The sequence below is a fragment of the Alligator mississippiensis genome, chromosome 4 (genome assembly GCF_030867095.1).
Source record: "Alligator mississippiensis isolate rAllMis1 chromosome 4, rAllMis1, whole genome shotgun sequence".
In the NCBI taxonomy this organism is placed as follows: Eukaryota; Metazoa; Chordata; order Crocodylia; family Alligatoridae; genus Alligator; species Alligator mississippiensis.
Window position 1 is genome coordinate 73,868,018 of NC_081827.1, and position 22,594 is coordinate 73,890,611.

At 38.8% G+C, this 22,594-nt stretch overlaps 1 protein-coding gene across 4 annotated transcripts in view; it reads right to left on the reverse strand.

Annotated features, from left to right (window-relative positions):
- Positions 1–8,756: 8,756 nt before the first annotated feature.
- The window catches only part of KCNC2 (potassium voltage-gated channel subfamily C member 2), a 189,182-nt gene continuing 175,344 nt past the window's right edge, over positions 8,757–22,594 (reverse strand). Inside the window, exons 3-6 of one of the 4 annotated variants that reach the window (XM_059726096.1) lie at positions 20,431–21,358; positions 16,302–16,469; positions 10,919–11,013; positions 8,757–9,878 (exon numbers count right to left, since the gene is read on the reverse strand). In XM_059726096.1, the coding sequence (XP_059582079.1) occupies positions 10,952–11,013; positions 16,302–16,469; positions 20,431–21,358 (1,158 nt within the window). In that variant the 3' untranslated portion in view covers positions 8,757–9,878; positions 10,919–10,951. Of the gene's footprint in view, positions 11,849–16,301; positions 16,470–20,430; positions 21,359–22,594 lie in introns of all 4 variants that reach the window. The other 3 variants (XM_059726095.1, XM_014595924.3, XM_059726097.1) reach the window with 3 other exon arrangements.

Here is a 22,594-nt window from a genome sequence, read left to right on the forward strand (position 1 = left end):
TAGCTTATTTACTTGCATACCATACTCACCTTTCACCCCAAAATGAGTTTTCCAGAATTAGGATACATGCCTTAAGCAGGAAGCTGATTTTTCTGCACAAAAATGAAGCATGGAGATGATGTAAGATGGCTGCTGCTTCTTTTCCTTCTCTTCCTTCCAGCAGCTGCATGGGTGGCAAGGTAGAGTCCAGTAAGAGCAAATCCAAGAGAATCCAGTGGTGTAGTCACATCCCACTTTGATTCTTGCTCCACCCAAATTTTAAAGCCAACTGCCCAGCAGCAACAGTGCGTTTCTACTCGGACAGCAGTAATAGAATAAATTGACCTCATGGGTCATTATAATCTACCTGATGCCTTCTAATTGTTTTCACTCCAGAAGTGTTAACACCTCTTTCCTTTTTAATGGTATTGATAGTCCACTAATAAAGCTATTCCTCCTTTATCAATTTTGTTGTCTGTGAGCTACTTCTGGTCATTCTTCTCTTATTTCACAACCCTGAAGACTATTTGTCCACTCTTCAAAATCCTAGAACCGCCCATAAACTCCAGTTTTCAGCAGCTGCTACAGTTTCAGTTTTTGGCAAAGCAGGTAAGAGCTGCTGACAATTCAGCTGTGAAAGTGTTAACACTGTAGCTTTTTCCTGAGCAGGAAAAGGAGGGTGAGTGAGCTCAGATTAGGTTCTGTCCCTGCTCTAGGTGGCCAGAATTCATTCTTCACTCTGCCTTCCCCAAAACAAGATGCATGCCTTATTTGGAGGTCTGCGAGAAAATACATGAATTTTAGAGAAAAATAACGTATCTTTTTCTCTAAAAAGAACATTATTTCTCATTTTTTTTTCTAAAAAGAAAATTCTACAGAAATTCTGTTTCATGTGATATTTTTTAAAATAAGGTTTATTCCAAATGAAAAGATAACTAACTTATAAAACATCAACATTTCCTTAAGAAAAAAAAGGAAATTCTTGGGTTTCAACCAGTTCTGCTAGAGATCTGGCTCTCACAGAAGGTCTGATCTTGAACTTCACAACTTGTAAAATGTTCCATTAATGGTTCCTTCCTACCGACACACACAGAGTACAAGTATTCCCTGATAGCATAGGGATAGCAGTCGCATCTAGATGGATGCAGGACATATATACTGGGCAAGACAGAGGCAATAAAGTTGCAGGGTCTCCAGAGTTGGATCAAAGGTGGAATGGGAAGAGAAGATGGGTAGCATGGAAGATGGGTGCAAATACCATGGGGGATCATGCAGGAGGTATTTAACATGAGACTTGAAAAGATATAAAGGAAAAGAGGGAAATGTGGATTGAATGAATTTTTTCACATAGATAAAAGCCACTCTAAAAAGTGTTTCAGAAGCTCAGTTCCATAAAACTGCAGTGCTAGGGAAGCTGTCAAAACAACAGATCTGAGAGCCTGCATGGAAGAACAGTGCCTGCCTGCAGATGGCCTTATGTTTCCAGTGGAGCATGGAATCAAACTTTGACTATAAACAGACATTGCCAAATGAAGCGGATCAGGTGTGCTGGTATGCGTCTCAGCAGAGCTGATCCACTTTGAGCAACACCGACATTGCACATTGCAAGGATCAATCCCAGGGCTTCAGGGGTCTGATCCTGAAAAGCAACTGCAAAACAGGGAACCCCAAGTCTCACGCTTACAGATGTGCATCTCTGGAATCCCCCAGCAGGGTTTCCCTGCATGGCACTGCTGTGCCTCGACTCAAGGCATGCCTCTGCAAATGACAGGGTTCCCCCATTTGCAGAGGTGCACCCTGAGTTGGGACACAGCAGCACCACACCCATGTCTGGGGGATCCCCTGCTAGGGCATGGACATTGGGCCTCTGAAGGCCCAGAAGTGCCTGCCTGGGGCAACTTGAGAGCTCAGGCAGCTCTGGGCTACTTGTGCTCTCCTGCCATAAAGCAAACAGATGTCCACCTTTAAAAAAGGCACAAATGTATAGTACCTATTGCTACGATGACCATTTTGGACATCTGTGGTTTGACAAGACACATAACCATCTGTTTATTTGGCCTTTATGCTACTATAAAAATGTTTATAAGCCACATCTGTTTCCAGCTTTTGTTCTTTCCACTGAAGTTGGGAAAAGCCACCTGAATTAGAAGCAGTGCAAAAAATTTGGAGACAAGTATTCCCTGTTTTTTTTTCTTGATTTCAGCTAAGCAATGCTAAGCTCAATTTTTATTTATAATGTTATCTATCTAAATACACACACACACACACACTCTCTCAAAAAATAGATATACTTACAATGCAGTTAAACTTCCTTCTCCTAGAAATTAGATAAGTCACTTGAAAAAAAAGTTCTATTCCATTTGTGTGCTTGCATTATGGCCTATCTTAATAACACTCTAGAGGCAAGCGACCTTGTGCTCAAACATGCTAATAAATATAGCACGATTCTGATTAGTGTCAAGAAAAGCTAAGTCAAAAAAAAAAAGATGAGGTTTAACACCTTAGTAGACTGTAGCTTACACGGCCTGCGCAAAAGTTTGATAGCATCTGATGTAAAGGTTTTGCTATTGAAAGCCCTTCCTCTGGAGAATGCTTTAATTTCATATTCATCTTTTCTTTTTCCTTTCCTCTTTCACATTCTACAAAATGGATCTGTCAAGGTCATTCTGTCAGAGTTGAATGACAAACAATTTTTTCAGTTATGCATTACATTAATTTAAAACACTGACTAAGAGAATAAGATTGAGCGTTCTTTTTCATTCACAATTAAACTTACCTGCTTTTTGTATATTTCCTTGGTAACGATCCTTTCCTTACGCACTGTATATTTGTTAATCATCATTCAAGCTACATTAATTTGAAGTCTATACCAATAAAAATAATGTTCCCTTCCTAGTTTTTGTTTGCAGCCAACATCTCTCTCAGTAGAGGGCTTTTTCTACACTGACATACTGAGGAAAGTAAATAAGAATCAGCTAAAGCAAGTCAACATGATTGTGTTAAACAGAACTTAAGTGCCTTGTGGGTGCTCCCAGTAAGGAGTAAGGTAGGTTTCAACTACTAAAATTAAACTCAGTTTTGAGAAGGATTAAGCTATACACCACTTTCCATCTAAACCAGAGCCCGCAAACAAGCTTCTAAGTCACTTCACCTTATATACAATGTGTTCTTACCTTGACTTGATTCTTGAAGAGACAGGAGTTGGTTCACAAAACTGATCTACTGAAATAAACGGGAGTTTTTGCCATTGACCTCAGTGGATTTATCCATAGCACTGAGGTAGCAAGTCCTGATAGCACAAGACCTGGACAGTAATCTACTGAAGGGTGGACAACCATGGCACTGGGCCCAGGCTCTAACTTAAAGAGGGCTCAAGAATGGCAGCTGCTGCCACTGTCACTCCCAGCTGAGCTGCCACCACTGCCACAGCTGGCCCAGCCCCTGCTGCCCTGGGCACAAACCCTGGTAGTTATGCCTCTAGACCCAAGCATGCACATCTAAGTTCCCAAGACATAACTGCCTAAAATATATGTACATATGTGGCTGTGGCCCCTTCAGTAACTGGTACCTCCCAGGGTGCACTTCATATCCTGTCATCACAGCAGCTATAATGGTGACTTATTGCTACGTGGCTGTAAGTGGGTGGAAATGTGCTCCAGACGCTCCCTGCCATCCGTTATGTAGACCAGCCTTGAGTTGGGGCTTAAGAGTGTCAATGTCTGTATCTTTCCATTACTCACAAATTAAAGTAAAATGACAAAATGTTAAGTAGAGGTTAGCCTTAGTAGTAGCGAAAGTCTTTCCGTTGCCTATGGACACTAATCAAAATTGCTCAGGACAGCTTCCAAGCAGAAAAAAGAATGTAAAATACTTGATTACATCATCACAGAGGACTGTATTTTAGATAATTATGTTTTTCATCCACATGGACAATCTGCAACTTCAGAGCTTACCAGTCAGATCTGCAAACAATGGATTCTACATGAGTTAAGAAAGAACTGCAATTTCCAGCTTTTTTCCTCCTCCTTTCCCACTCCCAACAATGGCCTAATTGATGAACAACTACCCCATGCAGCAGAATATAAAAAAAATACAAATAGCCAAGTCCGTAGGCCATGTTCACCTTCAAAATGTCACATGCTGCCTTAGTATTGTCCCAGAGCCATTTATAACCGTGACGAAAAATTAAGATCTTCATAAAACATCAGGACTGTATTTAGTCAAGGAGAAAGGAAAAACATATATGGAAATGAAAATCCATCTATATTTAGTATCAGCTTAATAGGATAATGTGGCAACGGCTCTTTTTCATTGTTCACACTGATGGAATTTTGCATTGTTTCATTATAAAGAAGTTTCTTAAAACAGTACTTGCTGCTTTTGCAAATAAGCACTCAATGGGCAAGAACAACAATTATTACTTCAGTAACTCCTAACATGCGTAGACTTAGTGCAACTGTAAAACAGCTGGCACTTTGCAGACTTTTTGCTTTCTAATAAAAAGAGTCTATGCCATTCTGCAACATGAAGATTGGGCTAGTTGTGCCTATTTGCAGAACAAGGAGACTTTTTTACTATCAATTCATAATAAGGTTATGTTATTGGAGACATTTCCATTTTGTGAAGTACAGCATACTATCTCCGATATAAAATGTAGAACAATATTGTCCAAACTGTCCTAGATGTTTGGAATTCAGTTTTGGAAGAAAGTTAGGGTCTTGTCAACACTAACGAATACTACAACTAGGTTATAGCCAGATTAAAAACATATTCTGTCATATGCAGTGTGGAGTTTGAAGGGAGGAGCCACTACAGATACTGCCTATTTAGAGACTAGTTTTGAAATTGTTGTTCCTTGTTTCACCAGAAAATCATTACAAGAAGAATTTCATGAATAAATTAAGTATAAACCCAGGCTATTGCACCTAGATGCCAAATTTTCAAAAAGTATCCTCCAGTTTTTATATGCTAGAATCTCACCATCCATGAATAAAAAAAACTGTACCTCTGTCAACTGTGCATACATATATTCATAATAAAGTAACCGCTGGGCTTTTGTAGTTGTTTTTTTCAAAGTTGTACTCAACATCTGGACTGGCAGGAAGTGCCAGAAAATCAAGGATTTCACTTGAAAACAATGAAAATGTGTTCATAACATAATGGTCATAAACTCAAGACACATTTGTCTAAAACCTTTTTTTTTTTTCCAGACAAAGACCCTCCTCCTTCCCCCCCTCCCCCCAACCCAGCCCACTGCTTGACATTTCTTTTTTTACTGAAATTTTGTCTCTATTGTCTGTACGCAGTAGCTGGGATGCAATCATCACATTTACAATGCAGTGTTTAAAGACAGTATCCCAAATTTCAGTAATATTCAGTCACAAGTCATCTCCATGATAGAAAAACAATTATCCATAACTTGTCTATTCATAGATTTAAGAAGAAAAATATTTGAAAGAGAAAAAGAATGGATTGAAGAATACTGTTAATATTTCTAATATGTTTGGCTTCATAAAAAGCTTTGCTTTTTCATAATTGTTTCCAATTCTTAGTCTTCAAGGTATCTGTTAAGGATTTGCTGAAGTCACTGCTTGTAATAAGGCCTATTAATATATTCATTTTCTCTTTCTAGTATCAGTTTTCTGTTCCACTTCCATTATCTGACTTCAGCATGATTTACTTTGATGATAAAATGAATGTCTTTCCCTTTCAGATAGTTTAATTCATTCATGACTTTTTAACTCATATATTCACATTCAACTGTGACAGAAATTATTTTCATGTCAAATTGACATCCCCCTCCCCCCCTCCTTACTTTTTCAGTACCAATACAGCAAGCTGCCATCCTTAAAAATCCCCTGTTCTTCTAATGTCTTTATTTTCATCTATGGTTCTTCCATCTGAAGGTACCATTAGCAGCAAAAACCTTTTCCACACACGAGACTCGTTCCTCGAGGCCCACTACTTGAAATTTAGTGCATATTCTTACCAATTTTATCTCTGGTATGCACACTGTACTTGGGAGACAATACTATTTAAAGCACCACATATATAATACTGTTTCTAAATATTAATGGAAGAAGGAAAATTATCTTGATGCTGAATGAGGACTTATGAGACATGTAGAGAAAGGTATTCATAGTTTTAAAGCCAAAGGCACCATGGTAGACATCTACTCTGGCCTCCTGCTTAACACAGATCAGTAGTCTCTACACCAAGCCCATACCTTCTTTATGTAGTGCAGTTAACTTTCTGAACAACATTCAATCTTGACTTTGTTTTCTAATCTGAATTTTTCGAGCTTCAGCTTCAAGCTATCAAGTCTCTCAGTAAGGACTAGAAAAAAGGCTTAGGCATCCAATACAGGACTAGATTGGACCCTCAGCACTTAAGTAAAAATTTGCAATCCAAATAAACACCATCCCACAACCATTTGAACCCAGGGTGCCTAAATTCACTAGCTGCCTCCTTGTTTGAATGGAAAATTCCCTGGGCACCTCCAATTCTAATTCTGTACTTGCCCGCAGCTGTCCTACTCAGAAAAGCTAGTCACGCAGTGTCCATCTCACCCTTTCTGGGAACCAGACACAAACAGAGGACGATAAATAGAGGAGGCAGTGGGAGAGGCATTGCTGGCCATCTTGTACATAAAACATAGGGTACCTATACATGTGTTCCGATGAGTTCTAATTAGAACACACTGGAGCAGAATCAATTAATCAAGTCTGATCCATGTTCCAATTAAAACGCTCTAACATCGCCTCAACGTCATGTATATACAAGTCCCTGAGGGTTTAAAAATGGCTGCTGGGGTGCTTTAACTAAAGTTCCTTTAATGAATTTAAGTTAAAGTGTCCCATGGCCATTTTTAAATGTGTTGGGGCTTAATACACATGACACTACCGCATTTTAATTAAAGCAGTTCTCTAGGAAACACTCTTATTACAACACCTCACCCCACCCCTGAGCTCATGTATAGGCAGTCGTACAGATTAGAACTCCTACCCAGGAATTGGAAGACCCAGGTTTGTCTTCCTCAGCCTGAAGGAGTTCACACCCACATACATTTCCCACCTCCAAGGAGAATGTCCTTATTAATAGGCTAGGAGAGAAGGGGGCTGCATCTTTCTTTTGAACTTGGGCCGCTGTGCAGCTAAAAAGAACAAGCAAGGGGGGAAATAATTTAATACACTGTAGGGGTTAGGTCAGTCAGCTAGGAGGAAGGAGTCCTGGGCTCTGATCTATGTTCCAAGGCTATTTAAGCCATTTGCATTAGTCACTGGATAAAGAGTATGAAGAGTATAAAGAACCCAGAGTTCCCCCTTCCCAGACGGGTATTCTAATCACTTGACAGCTGTCACGCTCCTTCTTCTACACTCTTTTTGGCCCATGAATCTTGTACTACTCCCTGCAGAGCAGAACAGCTTCAGATGGAGGAGCAGTGCACCTCACCCAGCCCTAGTTCTAACCTAGTAGTTAATACATTTCACAGGAAAATGTAAGATATTGATTTGAATCCTCCTCAGGCTGCGGGCAGCATTGACCTTACATCCCTCACATCTTGAGTAAGCATTCTAATCCGTAAGCAATTCCACTAGAGGTGAATGACACCACCACCACCTCCAGCCATTTGTTAAAAAGAAAATTACGTCTGCTCAGTTCTTCAAAAGAATAGTTGTAGGCATTAGCCCTTGGAGAAAACTTGTGCTGTAGCTCTTGAATGGATGAGGGCACCTGCCTGCAGCCCTGATTCATGCATCTAACCACTAAAAAGGGTTGACAGCTCAGATATGTCCCTGTGCTTCTGTACTTAGCATTTCCAACTTGCTAGCTCTTAGCATCTCTGCGCTTAAAGGCAACTGGATATGATGCTAACCCCATCACTCCCATGGATGCCTTAAGTATGGTAGGTCAATGGCCAAAAGGTACAGATTGACCTTTGACTTCTAACTGATGGTCTCTTCCTCGTAAGTTCAAGTATCTCATTCATCTTGGCTACAGTTTTGTACTGGGAGCTCTTTCAGTTACTTATCTACCATGACCCTGTAAGACCTTTTTAGTTTTATTTCAGTCTCAGTACAGACAGGCAGTTACCCATGTTAGTTTGAAGTCAGGCAGAAGGCAGGGCAGAACCTTGGGGTGCCTATACACATGCTCTGGGGTGGGGGGCACATTTTAAATACAGTGGGTCCAAGAGCCACTCTATTTAAAATGCCACAGTGTCTTGTATATTCAGCATCCCACATTTCAAAGTGGCCACACGGCTGCTTTAACTAAAGCTCATTCAATGACTTCTAGTTAAAGTGACCCTGCAACCATTTCGAAACATGGGATGCTGAATACATGAGACACTGCAGCATGCTGGAGTGTTCCAATTAAATTGCTCCAGCAGACTTGATTGAGTTCTGCTTAATCTAATCAGAACACATCAGAGCACATATATAGGCACACCTTAGAGACTAATAACATCTGATGAAGTAGGTTGTCATCTATGAAGCTTATGCCTCTCTGAACTAATTAGTCTCTAAAGTGCCACCCTGACCTGCCTCCTGCCTGACTTCCTTCTAAAATAAAGCATCTCAAAATATGTGTGTGACTATTTTCACTAAAATCAGTATTCAGTAACACAAAACAGGCAGGAGAAAAAATTTAAATCAACTTAAATCCAGTTCACACTAGTCCTTTGAATGAGCTCTTTGTGTGTCCAGGGAAACAAAAATGGCCAGAGCCAGGGATACAGATAAATATCAAGAAAGCACATGAGCCATTTCATAGTATATGTTTCAAGTTCCTCCCCAGATCTTGTGGTTTTTATTCTCTGTTTCAGTTAGTTACATTTCCATTGGTTTCCACCAGGACTGTGCATGCACCTTGACATGTTCACAAGAGTTCCACAATACAGAGTTTCACAACTGGGATAGGTCCCTACATTGAGGATACCAGCGTGACAGACAGATTCTGGAGAAATTCTCATTAAGTAGGATGGCAAGAACATAATTCTTACACTGTACTGCTACAACGCATCATAAACATAGAATAGACTAGATCAATTTACCACAAAACTCACAAAAAATAATCAAAGAATCTCTCTCTTATGCAAAATATACATTTTAGGATATAATTTAATACATATTTTATATTTATTGATGCTGCTTCTGCGACATTTTGAATTAAAAAAAATATTTTTGCTGCCAGAATTTTATTTCTCATATACATATATTTCTGAGGTAACAATGAAAAAAAAAAACCTGTGAATTCTGAACATAGTCTATGATGTTTGTCTGCAGCCACATTTCTCTTATCAAAGTGAAAAGTAAACTTAAAAATTGGCATGTACACTAGAATTTGTAAAAATATAGCTATGGCAAACTGAGAAAGCAAGGACTTGTAGCAAAACCTATTCTGTCCATGTTCATGGCCTTTGCAAAAAATACCATTGCTACGAGGAAGTTAAAATAGATGTAGTTTACATCACTATCATTATAAGTGTGTGTCTTTATATGATCCACAGCACAACCTACTGCAGGAACCAGGAAGAATACACAGACAGAAGTGTGTGGGCCTTTGCATGGAGTCTTAGAGAAGATGACTTTCAATTCAGCTTTCCTTGACATAGATGGCAAAAACTGTTATTCCATGCACACACATTTTATTTACAGCTGACTCATCAACAGCAACTTTTCATCCCTTCTACTGGTAGCAGCAATTGAAAGCAGTCCTTAATCTTCATTAGCAAGCTCTGCTTCCCATGTGAAGTCTCAGTGACCTCTTCAAGGTGCGAGTTGCTTATCAGGGTCCATTCAGGAGCAGTAGTCTCTTTCCAGTACTGTCCTTGGTATGGCTAAGTTCCATTGTCCCTTTTTCAGCAGTCAAAAATCCATGATAAATTCTGTACAACACTGTAGTCAATATAACAGCAGCACCAGACAGTGTATTAATTCCTTTGCTAAAAGCTTTTTGCAATCATCTCTCTCTCTATTGACAGTATTTTACCAAAACTAAAATCAATGTACATCTCTAAATATCAGAAATGTATATTTTGATAAATACATTATTGTACAAGAATTTTGACATGCAGGCCATGCTATAGGACTAGGCTATATACAGAAGAATATGTTACATACTCCACAATAAAAGGTATGTTTTCTTTTCCTAACAAAAAATAAACATATGACAATCAGGGTTTATTCAACAATCTCAAAAACCTCTTAAGACTTTCTTTTCCTTGTATATCTACGGTTCAGTATTGTTGGGTGTTTATCCTCACCAGCTCAAAATATCAAATCTACTACTGTATTTGTACTGGTGCATTAATGGGTTCTCTCTTTTTAGATTGAAAGAAAAAAAGCCACTAGAAGGGATACAGTTTAAATACCATAATGAATGCTGGTTGCTAGGTAGCAAAATTGATGTTGCTGAAGTAGGCAACCAGTTAGAACAACAAAACAGCCGAATTCCACGTTTCAGAAATCTTCAAAGTTCCCACATTAGATAGTCTAAAGGTTATTAACCTGCACTTGAAATATATATGGTCTATACCACAAAGGGGAAAAGGAGAAAATGTACTTAGCAGTTAACCTAAAAAGATGGGGCATTTTAAAAGATATCTCTGCGCTTTATGAAGACAGATGAAGAATACAGTAGACAGGTTGCAAAACAGACAGACAGACAGAAACAAAGACGACAAAGCACCTAAAAACATTGACTGAAGGAATTTGTGAAGCTCATGGTCCAGAGGTTTAAAGGCTGGTCAACACCCCCACCCCCATCTTTCAAAACTATTGCCCTTCTACAGTCGCACAGCAAAAAAGCAATATTTTTCTTGCTTTTACTTGGTACTCAGCCTCTGAATATGTTCAAGAACGCTGGAGTAGAAAAAATTACTATAGTACCAAGCAGCACTTGCTAGCTGAAAATTGCAAGCCTGGATGGCGTTTACCTTTCTTTCATGTTTTGTGCCTTCCCCAAGCCATTAAGAAAGAGATCTGGCCTCTGCTTGCGTGTAACCAGTAATGACAACCTCTTTGCAGTTATCTGTGTGCAAACAACCGGAGACATTCAGAGCTCTGATACAACAATCTAGTACCAAAGTCAATTAATCAAGAAAGAAAACTATTTAAAAACAAGTATTTAAAAAAATTAAAAGGTTAAACAAAGAAAAACAATCCCACATGCAGACCAGTTCATCAAGTGCTTTCATTTTAGCAGGATGGTATAATGCAATAACACACATCCAGAGCCATCTGTGGTCCCAATAATCTGCAACACTGCTTTCAGAGAGATGATGAAGACAGGATGGTCCATGCAAATGATCAGACTCAAGTCGCATTGTGTGCCACCAAGACAGATTCCAGACATCTTCCGAATGGATTAATCACAAGAAATGAACGTCCAATGGAGTGATCATTTGGAAGCACATGGTTTTAGCTATCTCCCTGAAAATATACTTATTTATTGAATATACTGGCCAATGGAGTCCACTAACTGTCCTTTTATTGCCTTGGTAAAGTAGGATAATATAGCAGATAGAAGGAGAAGCACTACTTTAGATAATCTTAAAAGCCAAGATAAAAATCTTCAGCTACCCAAGTGGCATTTCTTACTACTGACAGTTATATCATGCAGGATTTATACTGTATTTATGGAGCCTACAGTTAATGCTACATTTATATCCATTATGTGGTAAACAGTATTTTGAATTAATTCTATGTAGCCGATTGATGCCATCTGGTTTACAAGATAGATGGGATGGGAGATCGAGAGCGTCTTAGAGGACAAGGTGAGCTGTAGGGTGATGTTACTGGAGACAGTCTCAGAGCATTGCCTGCCAAGCCAGCAATGTTGTTTAAGCTTCGGGATTTTTCGTATCCTTTTATGAGAAAATGCACAGACATCAGTTGAATTCAGCCAGAAAATAGACAAAGACAAACAATACAATGCAATGTAACCAAATGTGCTATTTTGGGTTCAAAAGGAATTTGCCTGCACAGAACTCAATGTTGAGGCAGCTTGTCAAAAGGAAATGAAGGCATATTAATCCAGCTATCCTTTCAAATAAGCTTGAACAAAGCCATCGCAAATCATATGTACTATATAATTGTAGTCCTATTATTCAGGCCAGTAGGCTGTATTCAACCGTGACCTATGTTCAGTAAAACTTCATTGGCTTCAGTTATGTCATATTATTGTAAGATAGGGAATAATTTGGTCTTATATAAAGTAGTATTGAATGATTTCTGTAAATTGTATTATCTGGGTAAATATAGTCCAGATTTCATTAGAGAAAAAACAGATTATAACATTTTAAAATCATATACTCTATATTAAATCCAATGTCTAATATGAGCACATTTTCCTTAAAACTGAGAAAACTAATGAATTATACCATGCAACTGTATAGTCATTCATATACAGGATTATATGATACTATGTTGAAGAAATCCATCTTCAGAAATATTAAGGCTAACATTAAAATATAATAAAGATAACTGAGTTTGATTTATTTGCCATTTGATCTGCAAAAGTAAAATTATAATATTTGCAGTCCTTATCCAAATGATTCTAATGAAAAATATAAAATGACTGCTTATAAGACTGAAATGATGAAAATTTTATTTTTAAATTGGGCAGTCACATGAAAAGAGAGAAACCTCTTGCAATTTGGATGGAACACTGCACTTGCAGACATTTCTATTCGCACAAACTGTCAACTCAATCTGCCCATTTTATGTTGCATAAAGATTTGGCTTAAGTTAATAAAGTCTGTGCTTTAAAGCATAAGGAAAGCATTGTTTTTCAATGTCTCCCTGTTTTCAAACAAATATGGCTAATTTTAAATATTAACTAATTTAACCAATTAAACCATGATTTACCTATTGATTTGTTCAGAACCTTAAGGATATCAGCAAGAAAAAAGATCATGAAACCCAAACTCTTACAAGCAATTACTTCCAATTTTAGCTGAAATTTCCCTGTGTAGATCCTATCCTGAAAATACTAATGTGCATGCTTAACTGTAAGCAGATGAAGTCAGTGGGACTACCTGTTGAGAGTTAAAAAAGTCTCTATGTTTACAAGACTAGGGCATTGATGTGCAAGGTATTTTGCTAAGAGATTCTTGCTGAAGAAAACTGAAAATGTAAATTAAAAAAATGAGCATTATGTTAGATCTTACTGGGGTTTTCTTATTAAAAGTTATCTGTTCAACTTCCTGCACTTCAGTATTTGGTTATATTTGTGATAATTTAAATTTGTATCATATTCAAGACAAACTAATTAGCAGTTTTAGGAAAGTCAGCTCTTAGTTTCTCTCCAAAATACACTTTGTTTAGAGCAGAAATTGGGCCTTTGCCTTAATACAGGGTCTTGTACATTGAAAGCCATACTGAAACAAATAAATAATAAAATTCATTAACATTTTCCCCTATTCAAGACCTCTCAACTGAAGTTCTGAGGAATTGCTTAAAATAACATCTGTTGATCACTGGATATGTCTACACGTGCCCCTAAGGTGATGTTGTTACTCTGCCATGATTTCATATCATTGCGCAGTAACACCCCAACCTGCTCTGTACAGTTATTTTTAACAGCTACTTCGCCATAGCAGCACGCTACAGCAGGGCAGCGTGTTGCATAAAGTAGCTTCTGGTCACATGTAGATGCCTGCAGACACTAACTTGCCGTAGCGCATTGTTATGGTAACGTAGTGTTATATGTAGATGTGGCCAATGTCTGCTAATACATCGTGCAGTGTTATCTCCAGATTGTAAGATCAGGTTGGCCTGTGCTGCTTGAGAAACCTCCAATAAATTTCAAATTCATAAAGTTTCTTTCAGTATTTGAACAATTAGCGAGTTTGAGAAAAAATATCTAAATTTTTAATTCATATTTGTCCAATTCTTGTGGAAAGATATTCCTGGTAATATGGTAAACCAAGAAGAAATTAAATGTCTTTCATATAGATAGAAGAAATAACAATTATACTGTTTCTGTTATGTTTCTTTTCCTCCTTCTCCATTTTATTTTTTTAAAGAACAAAAGCAAAGGAGAGCCAATATATACAGGAAAGCAAGACACTACTGCAATTAAGGAAAAAGAGATCTCTTGAAATGTAAAAACTATCACACAGGATAAATAGAGATGGAAGGTTTGATCCAAAATCCAAAGTAAAACCAGTAAGAATCTTTCTAGGGAATTCAATGGGCTTTGAATCAAGCTTTAAGAGATCACAAAGATGATAAAAAAAAATCAAAAAAAGAAACTATAAAAGAAAAGAATCAACTGTGAAAAATATTGTCAGACATACAAACAAAAGCATAAACAGAAAGGAGACAACAAGAAATATTACATCATAATACAAAAGTAGACTGGATGTATTAATTAAAATAAAATATTCCAAATAATTTGGTGATATCCTGAAGGTGCTTTCAGTATAAGAGCTGACAACTTTATTCTCCACTAAATAAACTTCAAAGCCATTGGCTAAAGTGTTTGATACACATATAAGATTCTAGTTGGGGGAAGTCAAACGTTGCAGTAAGAAAGCTTTCTGGCCAAAAAAACGTGAGTGCATAGAAACCAGAGTCATTTCTTTGAATAGAACTAAGTTTCTTTGAAGGAAATTATGACATTTTTTTTTCCATTTTGAATTTACACACTGAAATGAAATGAAAGTTTTCATTTACCTGCAATATAAAATGCGTTTCATTTCAATTTCTCACTTACAAAACAAAAAATATAGTTTAGCGTTGTCTTTACAGTTCCTTAATTTTTCAGCCTAACATTTTTGAATGAATGTTTTTAATAGGATATTAACTGGGGAGTAGGGGTGGAGTTTCCAAACTCTCCTAGTTATGGTTAATACAAATTTACTAGTAATTCTCTTTTGTTAATGTGTTGAAATGTCTAGTACAGGTTAAAGATCCTGATCCTACAAGATGCTGGTAACCAGCATTTTGCACAAGTTCCCTATTACATTTTGAAGAACATTAAATGTCTAATAGATTTTATAGGGCATAATTGTTAGTCTGTATACAAAAACACGTATATAAATTAAGCACCTGCATTTCCATCTGATATCATTGTACTGTAGCCACCATGTGTAAGTCTATAGAAAATCATATTCTTCTGAATCTGTAGTTGTTCATGGCTACATTTCTGTTCATATGCATTCACATTTTGCATAACAATCTCAGCTGCTTATTTTTTAAAGAAATGAGGTGCTGCATCTAGCAGAATTACCAGCATAAATTAAGACCAAGTTCTTTTCTTCTTCTGTTAGCCAGCTGAAACAAGAAGTTGCAACAATCATGTTTGCTACAGACAAAGCTGGTGAACAAAGCTATTGACCAGCTCCAGTTGTGGGCATAGAGATGATAAATTCAAATAGCATTAATGCATAACTGTTCAGGAATTTATTTTAAACAGTCACTGAAAACTACCATAGATAGACAATTCATTAAGAATGCAATTCAATTCCTATAGAAGGAAATGGAAAGAATCTCATTGACATCAATTACATTTGGAATATTCTACATGTAAGATATGTTTAACAGTGACCAGCACTGGCCTAATTTGGTTCCCTTTGAAGCCAATAAGCGAGTGTAAGAGCAAGTGCCTGATTCTACAAAATGCTGAGCAATCAGATATAAGGACGCTCAGTACTTTCTTATAGAAAGCATCTGGCACCTTGCAGGATCAGACCCTAACTGTATCACACCTGAACCCTGGCTAGAAGAGACCAGTCCATTTTGGTATAATCTTCGTGCCCTTAGTGATATTGTTGTCATGATAAGCTGTCTTTAAACATCATAAACTTGGTTTTCTTTCAAATGCCTTCAAAAATATTTGTATAATAAGTTTTGCTATGGTTTGGGCTTATTCAATTTTTCAATCCTTCAATGTCATTAATTTAGTTATCTGTTTTTAAAAAGTTGTTAAATGCAAATTTTAGTTATTGAATAATTAACTTGTCTTTTAGGAATGGCAAAGGGAATATTTAAAGCAGCAGATGGGTGATTTAATGAGAAAGGTCTAAATGACTGTTTTTTCTGTAAAATATGGACAAATGAAGACAAGTATAATGGCTGTATAACATCAAGCATTTTTTTTTTTTTTTTTTTAGGGGAGTGGAGGAGTTAAGGAATGTCTTCTAAAAGGAAAGGCAAGAAAAGAAAAGGATGAACAGAAAAAAAGAAAAACATGCATTGAACTGACCACAATCGTTCCTATGAAGCATTTGTGCACGTTACTTTGTTCTGAGCTTGTTTCTCACAAGCACATTCCTGAGTAACCTTTTATGATCTAATGAAAGAAGTCCATACCTTTCCTGATCCCTCCATCAGTAGCACACGTGTAATCACCTGTTGTCAGTAGGAAACATGTTCCCCCTCTTCTGTTTTTGTCTCTGGTACTAGAGCGTCTGATTGGTGGGTGCCTTTCACCAGGTGAGAGTGGCTGCTCACTTCCTGCACTGTCTTCACCTGATAACACTGGTTAAAGCACCATGCCCATTTACAGACAATAACGAATGAGGAAATGAGACATCACAAAGAGCTTATGTTGAATGCCGGAAATTTCCATAGCTCAAGTACAAAAACAGTAATAAGTTCATGATAAGAACAAAAAAAACCTGCAGTTCATCATTAGTCATTACAAAATGCAGCAAAATGGGAAAAATAAGTAAAAATGTTTTATTCAGGAGCAAATGATCTTTCGGCTATCCTGACCCCACTTTAAATCTCACCTCATGTTCTACTGCCTTAATATGTAGTAAAATATAATATGATAAAAGACTACTCTATTTGTGCTTTCAATGACTGTTACAACCTTTATGACTACAGTTTGTCTCCATTGTTTAAACACTATTTATCTCCTTGCCAATGTCCTGTATTAAAAAATGAAGTTACGTTGATCATTTTGATGCAAAATGCATTTTGTTTATTTAAAAAGGTTGCTGTAGAAAGGATAAACCCATCTCAAAACATACAGTTCTAAGTGAGTTAGTTATATGGGTCTGTAAACATATGTACCCAAAGGCTAAATGTAGTCTTTATTCACTGCGATAACATTTTGGAAATAGCAAAATCCCTACCTCTGCTTCTACCTTTCTCAGTTTCCCAAAGATACTTTTCTTTAGCAGCAGATATATAGTATTTTAAAACACTGGCCACAATTTAAAAAGCACAAATATTCATGGAAGCACTTACATTTTAAACGTGCTTAAATCCTATTAAAACTTAACAAGCCTTACTATGTGTTTAAAGTTTGAAACATACTCTTCCTTGAACTAGGAGTGCAAATTAATTCTGAAATGACAACTTTAATAGAATTATGCAAAATAAATTCAGGCTGTGGACATGTGACATTTTCACTGTAATCTCCAGGGATCCAGGTTTTCTGTTTCCCATGGAAAAACGGAGTAAACCGCGGATTTTACCTTTTACTGGAAGAAACCGCAGATTTCTCATTTTGTCAGAGAAACCGACAGAAGTTGTGGTTTTGTGACAAGCCCCCTGCAGGCTGACATTTCCAGCCTGCAGGGGCCTGGGGGGAGTGGGAGGAGGGCAGTAAGGCAGGGGGCCCCATGTGCATGTATATACACGTGGCCCCAGGCAGCCTGGAGCACAGCATTGGCAGGTAAGTGGGAGGGAGGGGTGGGGAACTGAGGCCCCCATAGGGAGGGAGAGAGAGAGTTGAGCAGGGCTGGGGCTTAGGGTCCCAGCAGGGACCAGGAGGGGGCTGTGGGAGGCTCGCCGGGGTGAGATAGGGCCAGGTCCCCGCTCCTGCATGTATTCCCAGGGGGGCAGGGGGGAACCCATGCCCCTCAGGTCTGAGTATGAGGTGGGGCAGCCTGCCTGCTGAGGGTTCGGGGGAGAGGGGGGCTACTCCCCGCTGCTGCGCACACTCCTGGGGGCTGCCCCCCAGATCTGTGCACAGATCAGGGGCTGCATGCTTCCTGCTTCAGGCTCATGCTCCCTGCCTTACTGCCCTCCCCCTGGGCCTCTGCAGCACAACAGAGCCACACAGGAAGCTGCCTGCTGCTTCAAACTCCGTGCTGCCCACATCCCCTGCACACAACCCCACACTGCCACCCCTGCTGCAGCTGCGTAAGCAGGGGATGCCTCACCAAGGCAGTGTGGAGCTTGCAGTGGTAGGCAGCTTCCTATGCAGCTCTGCTGTCCTGTTCATCACTGGGTCATACACCAGTGGGCTGCAGTGGCCCTGGGGGAGGGCAGCAAGGTGGGAGTCCGCAGCGTGCAGCCCCCGCCCCACGCACAGATGTCGGGGACACTCACCTGGGAGCGCATGCCATGGCAGGAAGCAGCCTCTGCTCCCTCCAAACCCATAGCAGTCAGGCAGCACACGGAGGGGAACCAGGCTCCACTCCACTGAAGCAGTCGCTGCCAACTGCCAGGGGCAGGGGGCTGCAGATCCAGTTCCCTGCCCCTATAGTCCTGGCAGCTGGGGGCCCACTCTGGTAGGGCTGGGGGGATTGTGGGAGCGGGTATGGGGCAGGGCTGTGGGCATGCCTTTCACTTTAATCACATATTTGTGGGGTTTTAAATCAGAGAATTTTCAATTTTTTCTTAGAGAATTTGTGATTTTTTAATCAGGAAAACCAGGATCCTTGGTAATCTCTGTATGCTGTATAAAAGTAGAGTGGACAAACAACATACAGCTCTACATCTCTATCAGTTACTATTCTCCAAGTAAAGTAACTCTTCAGAAAGTCAGAAGTAATTATACACTGGTGTAAATTGCACCAAATTACAAGTCACAAGTTCACAGGTCTAGTCCATTTCATCCCTGGGTAGCTGTTTTGCTCTGTTCAAACTGGCTCTCCTTGCCACCCAGTGTTGAGGTGCTGTTAGTGGGCAGCTACCTTCAGAGACCTGGTGGTCAGTTTGTTCTGGACACCAGCATAACTTGTATTAGTGTATATAACCAATGTAAGTTATATTGTGTCTTCAGTCCACACATTATGTTAGAACATGAAGCAGAAATAGTAGCACAATCAGAGAGGAAAAAAAAAGGAAAAATGATTGGTAAGTTTATTCATTTTTGCATACGTCTCTAACCTCAAGGATGAAAGCACCTTGTAAATAAATCTGCAGATTCACTGTAACTGTCTTTCTGCTCTGAACACACAGAGCCTTTTCTGTTATGGAATACCTCCAGCATGACTTGATGCAATAGAAAAGCTGTTATTATTAACACTTTGATGATCCTGCCTAGAAGTGTGCATCAGTCAAACACTGCAAAGCTAACTATATTCTACCCACTGCATTCAGATTCTCCCTTCCCCCTTTGGTATCTTTAGACTTTTCAAAAGTAATCTCTGTTAACTCTGCTTAAGAAGTCTCTCAGAACCTGAAATTCATTTTTTTTTAACCCAAATGTAGTAATACAGCAAGAGACTAGAACAAAGGTACTTTTCAAAGTCAAGCTTTCTAGCTCCTGTCCTCTAACGAGCAAATTCCAGCTAATAAAAATATTAGTCATGTTTTGTCCTTATTATTATATGTTGACAATATAAAATGAACCTAATGATTGATGTGAGAGTTTTGAAATCCAGTAGTATTTACCATAACAATTAACAGATTTGGGGGAGAGCCCTCTTGTGATTGCAAAACAATACTTATTACATTAGAAACAAATTATTTTTTTTCATTTATCTCTAGAGATGTTTTGAATATGCCAGGAAGCCACTGAGGTCAGAACCATCTTTTTATTAAGTGTCTGTATAGTGCCTAGCACACTGGCCTCCTGATTTATGGCAAGGGCTTCTAGGCATTGTGAGAAAGAAAATAATGAATAGTGACAATGTTATTACAAGTTGTTGCTGTTTACTGCTCTTCTTTTATTTTTTTTAAATCTTTTCTTTAAAAAATTATTTCATTATTTTACTTTGGAAAAAAAATCTAAAGTCTAGAGATCAGCTTTCCACGCTACTTCGAGTCCTGGTGTTTCAATGATAAAACATCTGCTTCTTTGTTATATTTGTTTCTTGTACTGTATCTTAAATAACATGCCACCATGTGGTGTAGGCAAAGCTGACACAAAAGACAAACACCCAGCAAAACAGCATGGACTTCAACAATGTAGAATGTCGTGACTTTTCATACAATTACAATCATGCAGGAAAACAAAAAACATCAGTACAAGGCAACAAACAACAGGCAAAAAATTGATTGAAACCATCAGCTTAAATTCACAACATACCATTCACAACATTGCAAGCAAACTATATAGACCAGCTATGCACAGATCTGAAAATGCCATTGTAACTACTTTACCATCTACAAGACTGACACACACAAACACTGGAGTGAGGGGGAAGGGTGGAAACTATATCTTCTAGTTGCAGAAAGATTTAATGCTTTCTGAAACCTACCAAACATACTGGTCTATAAAGTATTTAAAGATCATGCATTTCAAATTATGTCCTACCTGATCTGTTGTGTTCCATCAGCCGGTTTTCTTTGCCCAGACAGACATCACCCTGCATGCTATTGCAGGCCATATTCAAATCTGTCTTGCAAAATGTAGGAGAGCTCGCTTGAGGAGCAGGAGGGATGTGCTTCTTCCGCTTTCTCGGCAGTTTCTGTTTTGCCATTGCCAGGGAGTAGTACATTCCAAAATTGTTAACAATGACAGGCACAGGCATGGCTATGGTCAGTACCCCAGCCAAAGCACACAGAGCACCCACTAGCATGCCCGACCAAGTCCGAGGACACATGTCCCCATACCCAAGGGTGGTCATGGTGACCACAGCCCACCAGAAGCCAATGGGGATATTTTTGAACTGTGTGTGCTCACTGGCCGATGGGTCATTGGGTTGGGCTCCTACTCGCTCAGCATAGTAGATCATGGTGGCAAATATCAAAACACCTAGTGCCAGGAATATTATCAGCAGCAAAAACTCATTGGTGCTAGCTCGAAGTGTGTGGCCCAGCACCCTGAGGCCTACAAAATGTCGGGTGAGCTTGAAGATTCGCAGGATTCTCACAAACCTCACCACCCTGAGGAAACCAAGCACATCCTTAGCAGCTTTGGAAGAGAGCCCACTCAAGCCCACCTCTAGGTAAAAGGGCAAGATGGCCACAAAGTCAATGATATTCAAGAGGTTCTTGATGAATTCAAGTTTATTGGGTGAAAAAATGACACGAACTAAAAATTCAAATGTAAACCACACCACACAAACTCCTTCTACGTAGGTCAGAGCAGGATCCGTCTCAATTTCATACTGTAGAACTGTTTCTGTGCTGTTGATGACTTGCTCAGTTTTGTTTATAATAGTATTGAAAGCCTCATGGGTTTCCAGGCAAAAGGTTGTGATTGAAACTAGGATGAAGAATAAAGAGGCAAAAGCAATGAACTGCAAAGGAGAAAATAGAAAAAAGAATCAGAACCTTATGCTAATGCACACACAGTACTTTACATTGTTAATAAATTCATCATCATTACCATCATGTATGTTAAACTGATTAATTTCAAAAGTTCCTAAACTGATACACAGACTCCTACTCATAAAACATAAAACTAAAAGCTACTTACTTATGCAGTGCATGCTGCATAAAATATGGTCACTGGGAAAACTTTGACTGTGGATATCAGGCAAGCTGAGAGCCATAAAAAAGAAGTGGCATTTTTTGTTGTCTGCACTGAGGATGCAGGACTCCATTTTTCAAATCATCATGCAAAAGACCCTGATATCCCACATTAAACTTCAGAGTTCTCAGTCGCTCAGAGAAAACTGAAAAATTGAGTCAATCTGAATGTTTGAGATCATCACACCTAAGGTTAAGAATCCCTCCAATTAAGCCATCGACATTTCCTGTACATAAAAAGAGATTCAAACAGAGATTTTGTTTGCATTGCCACTAATTCATAGAAGTGGATTATCTTCTATGAAGTGGCATATACAGATATTCTGACGGATTGCAGGTGGAGTTGGTAGAAGAATCTATACTTCACAAACATGCAGCATGCTGTAGGAAGAAATAAAAACCCAGACTCTCCAACCCATTACTTTGACCCATTTACCCTCTTTGCATCCCTCTGTTTTCTCTTTTTTCGTATCAGACATAAGCTACTTGCCTTTGTAGCATATTCTCACTCTTTTGTCCACTATTCAGAATAATTTCTAATCAAGCTTTTGATGCCAGCCTCAATAGCCTACTTCATTCTTCAAAGGATCATCATGCTCTCCCATATTGCTCCAATGGCTAAGAAATAGTCCAAATAAACATGGACAAAGCCATTTTATTATTCTCCTTCACATTCCTCCTTGTACCTTTGCTCTGCCGTGATGCCTCCAAAAAACATTTCCCAGCAGTTGAACAGCCAGTGCTACAGCAGTTGAACAGCCAGACTCTTCCACTGCCTAATGGACTGACCGAGTTGATCTAATCATTTTCCTATACTCCCCCCTCTCTTATTAACATCTATGTTGTAAGCTTTTTGGGGTGAGAAATGCCTTTTTTGTTCGGAGCTTGTATATTGCCTGGAACAATGGGATCCTGATCCAAGATTGGAACTTGTAGGGGCTAAAATGCTACAAATATCATCCCTATCCAAACCATACCATACAACCCATAATTTAAATTCTACA